This window comes from Oncorhynchus tshawytscha, linkage group LG01 (assembly GCF_018296145.1).
Source record: "Oncorhynchus tshawytscha isolate Ot180627B linkage group LG01, Otsh_v2.0, whole genome shotgun sequence".
NCBI lineage: Eukaryota > Metazoa > Chordata > Actinopteri > Salmoniformes > Salmonidae > Oncorhynchus > Oncorhynchus tshawytscha.
This window is the reverse complement of record NC_056429.1, coordinates 20,889,010-20,899,503: the sequence shown is the minus strand read 5'-3', so window position 1 is coordinate 20,899,503 and position 10,494 is coordinate 20,889,010. Positions and strand designations below refer to the sequence as shown.

The following is a 10,494-nucleotide window of genomic DNA, read 5'->3' as shown; positions in this document are numbered from 1 at the left end:
AATCGTTTCAGAAAGCGGCTCGTAGTCGGACAATCAAAGACCTGCGTATAGCGTTCAAACTGGGCCTACTCATACAGATTGAAGTTTGACCTCGGAGCTAGATAAATAAAAACGTCAGCATATTTTCTATTTCCTTGTGGGATTTTAGGCTTTGGAGTCTTAATGGGTATTCAAATGTTTGAGTAGACCTATGTGTGCAGGCATAGGGCCAATAAAACGTTCCAATAAACAAGTTAACGAAAGTAGTTTTAAATTCACAAACATTTATTATTATTTTCATTACAACAAAAAATGACCTATGAACATTAAGTGTCTGTCTGTACACATAACATACGTTTCACTGATTGATTTCAATGAAATAGACAGGAACGAAAGCACAACAGTTTAACAGGATGAGAGGTAATGCGCTTTACACCAAAACCACATATCTGTCCACTGACAACATGAAACACTATCCATACAAATTCACCACAACACCGGTGTTAAGAGAACGAGGGGTAGTGGGAAAAGGTTAGATTTGTTTAAATAACCCCCCTTGTCTCAATGTGCTTTCTAACAATTAAAACCTGAGTTTGCGTCTCGGTAGCCTATTAACAGTGCTTTATTTCACAACGCACACAATATATATATAAAACAATATAAACCATAATAAAAATCTCAATTATAGTTCAGAAACAATTAAATCTTCCCCACAGTGAGATTACATGAAATTTAACTTGCGTTAAAATAGCTGGATCTTTGCTCACGATAGGTGAGGGCCTAGGCCAATGTAGGCCAACGAATACACTCAACATTGTCTTAGAATTTGTTTTCTGACTTCATCATGAATCTTCCATTTAGTGTATCCTATACATATTTACAATCCATAAATATAGCCACCGTTTCACTTTCCTCTCTCCGATCAGATCTAAGAAACATAAGAGGAAGAGCAACACTCTATTTCTCAATTAATGTTTATCCTACCTTCACATAAGACGAATAGAACCATAATGGATTAATAGGATTTCTGCAAGTTTTGCTTTTGCTGCCAGTTTAGAAATGACACATGTTTAGATTTGTAGTTTTGCTGGAGAATGTCTGTGAGCCAGGCTGAAGCATTGCTTCCTGCGAGAGGTTCAAGTGGTTCGAAGCTGAGGCGAGTGCAGGGTTTAACATGGCCAGGATCTGAGCCTGACTGTGGCTGCCCGACTGTGCGCTGTACGGGGAGGCCACGGAGTTAGCTGCACCGATTATATTGTCTATAGAGAAAGAGGGCCGAATCGGAGTGTTAGTGTCCGTCTTGAGAGGCGCCAGGCCGGGCAAGGTCGGGCTTAGTTGAGGGTAGAATGGCTTTCGTAAATCAGCCCCTAATAGAGAGGGCAGGGGATGTGGCGTGGGGAATATTGAGGCTGGCGAGGGGAATCCACAAGATGTATTCTGGAAAGGGAAAGCGCCTGCTGGGAGGTGCGGATGATAGGGGTTATGTGCATGGAAGTTCTGCAGCTGGAGTCCGTAGTTGTACCCATAAGGGCCGTATCCAAACCCGGGCAGGAACCCCCCGGCGTCCCTGAGAATTTCGTTGGCTTGGTGCCTCTTGAAGCGCTTCCTCCTGCGTAAAAAACTCCCGTTGTCGAACATGTCTGCGGACTCCGGGTCGAGGGTCCAGTAGTTGCCTTTTCCGGGGTTGCCAGGCTCACGTGGGATTTTGACAAAGCAGTCATTGAGAGAAAGATTGTGACGAATGGAGTTTTGCCAAGCGGGGAATTTCTCCCGATAATACGGGAACCTATTGCTAATAAACTCACAGATCTCGCTGAGAGTGAGACGTTTCTTGGGACTCTGGAGGATAGACATGGTTATCAGGGCTATGTAGGAGTACGGGGGCTTGACTAGAGCGTTCTTACCAGGCTTATCACCTATCATGGCCCCTGAATCTATACCAACTCCAACCTGGTCAACCGGACACTCGGAGCTGCTGAGGCTGGGGGAGGAACCCCTCTCCCCCGCGTTCTGAGACAAATTATCGTCCGAGTCATTGTCCAGGAAATCGTGATGAAGGTATTCCCCATCCTTGCCAACCGAGATGTCTCCCCCAACCACATCTATGTCCACATCTTCAGACAAAGCAGAGTTGTCGGACATATCCGTACCTAGAGTCATCCTTGGAGAGACTGTTTATCTTCCTTCCTCTCGTTCCGTACCGTAGTCTTTTCAGCTCCCAAGCTGGGTGTACTCAGTCCGTGCGTAAAGCACTCAACCGCTCTTCAGAGGACCAAAGCGAACTCCTGTTTACTTCTCCAAGCTGCATAGAAACATTAGTGGAATCTAGAAGAGAGCAAGACTACGCTTGGATCCAGGTGTAACGCCACTCCAACCAGTTGGTATGGAGGCTGTGGTGTCTTTCACCGAGGATGAAACTCTTCTGAATTCAAGCGCAGGAAAACAAAACTGGAATGGAAAATTCAGCCAAGCTATTTACTTGAAGACCACTACAAACATTTATACAATAATAATGTTTCTTCCTTGCACTCATTTGTGTTTTAGGTCGTTAGTTTACTGTTGCATATCTGTATGAATATCTTTACCCACAGGCACGAAGCAAGTATCCTGCGTGAGCTTCATACTATTCCCATTCATAGCTCTCAAAAGCTATTTATTCAGCCGTCCAAATCACGTGGTCACGGTGTCACTGTTACCAGGAATTGAAGGAAAGGGGAAAGGGAAGGGAAGACGGACACGGGGAGGAGATGGTGAGTGCACTACTTTACACCTTCTCTTGGGTTAACGATACTCCAATACACACACATCTTCTAAACGTGGAATATCATCAAAAGTATTGGTTTTATGTTGTTGGAATGAATTGTAGCTGTATCAAAAGACAAACAGGATGGACGTGTCCATAGTATCAGGGGTATTGAAACCTCATAGGGTTCAATTCTTAAGAATCGGAGTTAGTTGATTGGATAATAAATAGTCTACATAACACAGCCCAGGTCCAATACCAGACAATTTGCATATTTATGAAGAATGATTTCAAGGCTAAAACATCTTCGTGTATTTGTTTGTTAGTCAGTGAATTAATTCAGTTGTCACTTGAATCTGATTTACAACATGATTCCAATTATGCTAAATATTTCGTTATCCAATTTGCAATTATGCACGCTCTCATACCCTTCTAAACAAAACAAAAATATTGCAATACAAATATCCACGATGGCTTTAAATCGGTTTAAAAGTGCTCCAATAATTGCTTATTGTCGTTGCGGTTAATTAAATAAGTGGTTATTTTGTTTTCTATGACGTTATGCGTTTGGGTCTAATATTATCCCATATTATTGGCCTACCATTTTGACTTTGATTACCACATATGTTATTAACCATTGATAATACACAGTCATTGATAATACACAGTCATTGATAATACACAGTTATTGTAATACAATTGAAAAACGGTATTATGAACTGTACATTTTACAATATTGAAACCCTAATTCAGTCAAATAACGACATATGTTATAAACAGTATAATTGTGTTATTAAACTGTACAAATGTGTTATTATTAGAATGTATTATTTGTATTAGCCTATTATTATTAATCATATTATTATTACTATTATTATTGAGTCCATTGGGTTTAAACAAACGTATGACTTCTTACTTCTGTCCTCTCAGAGTTAAGGAGAATAGAAGCCAACATGAAACTGTTATCGAAAGGGAGATATATATATATATAGAATACAGATATATATTCTGATTATTCATTTGAAACATGGAGCTGATATAGTAATTCACAGCCGAAACTGACAGGTAAATAATATATAACTCCACAGTGCAAGTTTAACAATTGAAAGCAATGTTTTTCAGAATTGAGACTACGGGGTAATTTTTCCATGGAAAGAATCCTTCGTGAATGATAAAATAAGATAATTAGCCTACTACTGTGTAATAATAATGATAGGCCTAATTATACGACAAACAATAACAAGGTTCAATAATAATATGCCCTGTCATTATTTATTTTCAGAGGAGAAAGGCAGCACTAGCTAAGGAATTCCATGAACATGTCCTCCATTAATTCTCCGATCACTTCTCACGGGTTTTATGTTTAACTTGTCAAAAGTCATTACATTATCCATCTACATTTTCTACATCATTCACATATAGACAAACACATATGCGCCTGCAACCTGCTCTAATTCGTCTTCGTCAGAGTACGCTATGTATGCTATGGACAGAACAGGTGATGGGTCTGTGTGTTTCATGACAGCAGGGGAGCAGCGCTCGCATTACAATTCATTATGTTGCAGAAACATGGCGTTATTGTAATACACATCAGCACCTCATCCGTCTCTGTAGGACCATCAGCTAACAGGACCCTTCATGTTAACACAGGCTTCTCCTGCCCAAAACACCACAGCAACTTCATTGTCTACGTTTGTGTGGGTTAACATGGCTTTCTTTTTTTATATATATAATATTCAATTCAAATTCAAATATTTCAACGAACCTTTCATGATTTTCCCTATACAGGCCCAAATATCATGAAAAAAAAGGGAAAATAGATTTTAGGCGATCCGCACCTGCAAAAGCAAGTTATCGCACAGCAATGATAACATACATTTCGTTTTCCTGAATTCGAATAAAACATATCGTCAATTCATGCCAACTCAATTGAATTCATTTTACATCTGATGCATGACTCTCAAGTTCAGTTGTTAAGGAGGTGGAGAGCGGTTGAAGGTATAGCCTAGCCTAACCGTGAGGAAGTGAAAGTGTCCGGAGTCGACCATGAGGTCCTCTCAATTGTAATTTATCTAAACACACTCACTCAGTCAGCAAGTCCGTCACAGACCCCTTTCCCAATCCCAATCCTTCCCAGCCCAGGGCAGGGCAGGTCGAGCCGGCCCGTCAACTGGTAGAGGTTGCATTGCTCACATCGCTGAGTTGAGGAACCAGACAGCTGCATGGGAGAAAGGCCAAATCTCAATTCATAATTGTTCTCTCAAGAAGCTAGACGCTATCTCGCCATCTTAGACTTGAGTTGATTTGGCGAGAAATAACATCATGTAGCCTTTGCCTATTATTCAGGGTTTGGGAGTAACTGATTACATGTAATTTGGTTACAAAAAACTGTAACTGTAATCAGTAACGTTAACAGCAAAAATATTGTAATCAGATAACAGATAACCTACTTTAAAAAAACTAGATGATTCCCTCTTGGATTACTTAAAAAAATTGAAAGGATGTTTGAGGAAAAAAAATACATAATGACACCTTTCTGTTTTCTCAATGACATTCAATTCAGCATTGAAAAAAGGCACAAGTTTAAATTTGTTCCAGCTGAGCAAGTCTGACCACAAGTCAGAGACTACTATGATGACACACCAAATACATTTGATGGATCCTTTTTGTCTTCTTCTAAAACTTCTAAAAGTAATCAGATTGCATTAATGACTTTTGGTAATCCAAAATTACATTACTGATTACGATTTTGGACAGGTAACTAGTAACTGTAACGGCTTACATTTAGAAAGTAACCTACCCAACCCTACCATTGATTATAGATACACAGTTACAATTGATCATCTTCCAAACCAAGACTTAGATTTGGCAATCTCATGGGTCTGCATTTCCACCAGACCCAAAAACAAAAACACTGACAAGAACGAATGACTTAGGAGGCATGTAATAAGCCTAGGGCTATTTCAAAATCACACGAAGAAACAAACTAGTCTGTAATGGCCTGTAGCATTTGGACTGCAAACTTCAAAATAGTGGTTTGTGCAGCCTTTATAGTGGTGGAATTGGTAGCCTAAATGTTTTTTGTTATTGCCTCAAAATATTAAATTTTCCTCAAGGGATGAGAACATATTTTACTTCCATCCATATTGGACTTTGGACCGGAAACATGTCAAGCTCAATAACATCACATTACCATACGTTATTTTTCCTTTTTAGGCTACTCTGTTTTTCAGTTTGTGACTTATTTGTATTGCATGACACCTAGTGGGCAAACTGTAGAATCCGGCACCAATTCCAATCCAAAAATCACTCCAGACAAACTTTTGATAGAGACCGCCAGGTGTCGCTCCAACTACGGGTAAATTAAAATCTATTAGGCTGCAGACCAATGATGTACAGACTCGCCAGAGGTACCGTTCGACAGCTAGAATAGCAAAGGTGCATGGATTCAATTACAAATACATTTATGTATGTTGGGGCGGCAGGGTAGCCTAGTGGTTGGACTAGTAACCGGAAGGTTGCGAGTTCAAACCCCCGAGCTGACAAGGTACACATCTGTCGTTCTGCCCCTGAACAGGCAGTTAACCCACTGTTCCTAGGCCGTCATTGAAAATAAGAATTTGTTCTTAACTGACTTGCCTGGTAAAATAAATAATAAAATAAATAAATAAAACCAAATAAATAAAAAATCTCCTAGATAGGCCCTATAACTCAAATATGCCTATTAGCTAGGCTATCTACCTATCTACCATTGGCCTACAGGTGAGCCAATATATCTCGTGGTCATGTAAAATACATCATATTGTAAAAAATTAAATCCAATTGTATTCGTCATGTACACAGTTTACAGCAGGTATAAAGGTGCAGCGAAATGCTTGTGTGCCAGCTCCCTCAAGAATCCAGTTGGGGGAGAGGGACAATTGTGGCAGTGCCAGCAGGCTATATGTGGTCGATAGATTTGGCTACATTATACAAAAAAATCTACATAAACTGACAATAACAGCAACACTATATTATTTAGGCGTTAATATGTCTAGACCAAGAAGTCCGTTTGGCCTACGATCTTCTTGGTCAAGTCTGAAACGTGTGCGTAAACATGGATACATGATGATAGAACTACAAAAACTATGCTGTGACATTACTTCAAATAACTGTAAAGCATGACGTTTCTGTCCTACTATAGCAACCCATACAAATGATCTTACAAGTCATGCAAATACAATACTGCCTATATTCCCTAGAAGTTTGTAATAAAACAAAAGGTTAAATTATGAGACAGTTCGGTAGGCCTAATTCAACACGATACATTTGGCCCACGATTCCTGATTTGGTCATTTTTATTTACACGCAGGAAACGAATTATATCAACACCATTAACGAAGTTATAAAGTAAGTATGTAGCCTATATTTCAGAATGAATGTGGAAATTCCCTTGCAGGCCTATATCTGAAATATTAATAGAAAATATTTTGTTTGGGTAATTTAATTGTATAGGCTATTGGGTACACAGGAAAATATGGTTTATGGGAATTGGACTTAAAGTATTATAATGAGCAATCAAATATTCATTTAAAGTAAAGTAGGCCTAATTTAAATCAGAGGAGTACGTGCAGATCATAGGCATATTCAGTTCAACAGATACAAGGAACAAGACCATGCTTATCAAAAAATGTATTTATTACACGAACCAAAAAGTGTAAATAGCAATGTAGGCCTATTCAACATAATTCACAAACAAATAAACGATTTACTTTTCACAAAATAGAACAGTATATGTGGCTAATGATATTGTTTAATTAAGAAGTCTACTTTCTGACAGGTGACAATGACTGGAATTGTTCTCGGACAAAAAAGTACACGCAGATAGGCTACACAACATCTTAAGAACACATTCATATTAATTGAATAAGACACATAAGGTAAACGAACCAAAAGCACTGAGAAATGAACACAACTATAATGGAATGTATTTTGGCATTTCAAACAAAGAAGAGGTGTCACACCTATTTCAAATGGAATGTATTTTGAGGCTCTTGTTGTTTGTCTCTATAACAATCAGTTTCTCACATATACCGATCTAGTCCTGACGCAAAGTTGGCTTGCCTCATGTAAGAGTTGTTGTAAGAGTTCATTGGGCTGGAGAGACCCAATAGTTGCTCAGTGTGTTCGGCGCAAGACCCGGAGCGCACGGTTGGTAGAGACATCCGGTTCCCGGTGCAGTACACCTGAGAAGTACCTGGAGAGAAACTGGACTGCGTCATGGAAGGCAGGTGGGGAGGAGATGCTGAGGAAGAGTATGGATAACCAGGTGCCAGGTTTGATGACAGTCCTCCACCGCCTCTGCCCAGTGAATTCCCTGAGGGATTGACAGTCTGCATCTGGAAGCAATTGGAGGTGTCAGTGTCAGTGAGGGAGCAGCTAGCTGACATGGTGCCCAGGTCTCCACCGCCTAACCCCAGGGGGTTGATCTCTCCTCCCTGCATCACCGACTCCTGGCTGATGATGTTGTCGATGCTGAACATTCTTGGCTGCCCTTGACTGACCCCGGCAGAGGTCTGATAATGATGCAGCATCCCCGGGTGGGGGGAAGCTGCCAGCTGTGATCCGTAACCCGATCCTATTCCTGGGTACAGGGTGTTGGGGTATGCCGGTCTGCCCATGGAGGTCGAGGTGAACGCGCTAGAGCTCTGCAAATAACCAGGATACGTGCTTACGTCAGTGCGCTTGAATCTTTTCCTCCTTCGCAGAAAACTCCCGTTGTCGAACATGTCTTCAGCGGCGGGGTCCAAAGTCCAATAGTTTCCCTTACCAGGCCTTCCAGGTTCCCGGGGAATCTTGACAAAGCAGTCGTTGAGGGTGAGGTTGTGGCGGATGGAGTTTTGCCACTTCTTTGAGTTCTCTCGATAAAAGGGAAAACGTTCCATGATGAATTTATAAATACCACCAAGTGTGAGTTTTCTCTCGGGGGAGTTGGCGATGGCCATGGCTATGAGAGCGATGTAACTGTAGGGTGGTTTCCCTCTCTGAACGGGCCTCTTCCTCCGTCGACTCCCCGTGGGCATGAGCTCCTCGGTTTGACCCAGAGCAGCTCCCTCCTCTCGGTCCGTGTTCGGACTAGGTCCCTGGGGCTCAGACTTGATCAGAACCCCGTCCTTCGTCCGGGCCGGCAGCTTCAGTGGTGGTGGCGGTATCGGGGAGTCCAGACTCACGTTAGGCAACATGACCAGCGGGCTGGCCGCATCGGCTGGCGACTGCTGGGACTCAGCAGTCATGTTACACATGCCCGAAAAGTAAGAGAAATTTGCAAGATTCATAAAAAAATATGTTTAATGTATGCTTGAAATGTAAAAAAAGTAATATTCAAATTGCCCCTGAAAAAAATGCAGGTACCATAAAGTGAGAGGGATATCTGCTATTGTTTTGCACAGAGACGGTGCGTGCGTTTTGGGTCCCTCCCTATGTTAATTTGAACCCTGTCCACCTCGCCGCCAGTGAGCATTCTCTCTTGCCAGGTGAGTGGCGTGGACAGTTTTATAAACCAGGGGTCGAGTGACGACACTGGCGATAGAAAAGGGGGGGGGGGGTACTGCCCCCTGACAGAACATGATTTTCAGATACCTGTATATCTACTTTTCTAAATGATATGTGGTAAGGATGTTGCACTGTAACTCTAGGATAAATAACGTAATGATACTTGACCATTTAATTCCCAGAGTAGGATGAAGTTTGCCTCTTTTTTTTATAGATATGCCCACATCCTCGTTTTTTTTCTTGTGACCTATGTCAGTTACATTAAAACAGCTAAAACACATTTTTTATGACATATTCTGAAGTTGGAATGCATATAGGCAACATTACATTCAAATAACCGATCAAACATGTTAGACGCTACTAAAATATTGAAATACCGGGTGACTGTAAAACGTTGTGATTGTGTTAAATTGACATAAGCACACACAGTCCGTTTAAGTGCTCCAATCACAAGTTATTATGTGAGTGATAAGTGAAGGACCAGGGAGCTCTCCCTCCCTCTCTGTTCTCTCCGTGTGTCTGAGTCGCTGTGGGTTTGCTCTGGACTGCAGTGTATATCTAGGCCAGAAACAACATGGACAGAGCTGCTCTATGGGATTCCAAACCCAACGCTCAATCCACCAATTGAAAAATAATAACAATCCATTAAAAACAAGCAATTGAGCTGTGAAAGCTTTTGGGGAAGAAAAGAAACATATCCCTCTATTTCATTAGGATGTTTGGAAATTGATAATGAAACTTTCCTCAAAGCAGAGGGGAGGGTTTTGTTTTGGGACATTGTAATAAGGAACAGCATATTGCACAAAGTCGCCATACAGACAAGCTATTAAAACACTATCACATGATAGCACTCCTAATGGATTATTTTGTCAAATTGGGGGTGTTACATTAATAACCCAATAAAAGACACAGAAGATAATGTACCAAGACAAATATTCTGATATACGTTTTCAACATAAAAAGAATCTTAAATAGCTTCAATGGCTTTATTTAAAAAACTATTTGAATAGCATCAAATGGAGGACATACATTTTGCCAGTGAAAATAATATTCTAAAGGTTTGTTAATCTGAGTGTGACAGTGTTAGTAGGTGTGTGCATGCGTGTGTGTGTGAGAGAGAGAGAGGCTAAGAGAGAGGGGGGACAGTCAGAGTGTGTGTGAACGAGGGGCAGCGAGACACTGTGTTCAAAGCAAAGGTTAAACCAACAGGGCTCTCTCACAGGCTGATATGAAAGAAATGG

General features: G+C 41.0%; 2 protein-coding genes across 2 annotated transcripts; both read right to left on the bottom strand.

Annotated features, from left to right (window-relative positions):
- Positions 1 to 243: 243 nt before the first annotated feature.
- LOC112240882 (forkhead box protein D2) lies at positions 244 to 2,616 on the bottom strand. The gene has a single exon (XM_024409133.2). It carries the CDS (start codon positions 2,137 to 2,139, stop codon positions 1,033 to 1,035), a length of 1,107 nt encoding a protein of 368 aa, XP_024264901.1. The 5' UTR covers positions 2,140 to 2,616; the 3' UTR covers positions 244 to 1,032.
- Positions 2,617 to 7,424: 4,808 nt separating this feature from the next.
- LOC112222812 (forkhead box protein E4-like) lies at positions 7,425 to 9,213 on the bottom strand. The gene has a single exon (XM_024385994.2). It carries the CDS (start codon positions 9,034 to 9,036, stop codon positions 7,786 to 7,788), a length of 1,251 nt encoding a protein of 416 aa, XP_024241762.1. The 5' UTR covers positions 9,037 to 9,213; the 3' UTR covers positions 7,425 to 7,785.
- Between the last annotated feature and the right edge of the window lie 1,281 nt (positions 9,214 to 10,494).

Bases quoted from the DNA above. Each gene is read 5' to 3' on its own strand.
- LOC112222812 (XM_024385994.2), bottom strand. From the start codon at position 9,036: ATGAATCTTGCAAATTTCTCTTACTTTTCGGGCATGTGTAACATGACT.
- LOC112240882 (XM_024409133.2), bottom strand. From the start codon at position 2,139: ATGACTCTAGGTACGGATATGTCCGACAACTCTGCTTTGTCTGAAGAT.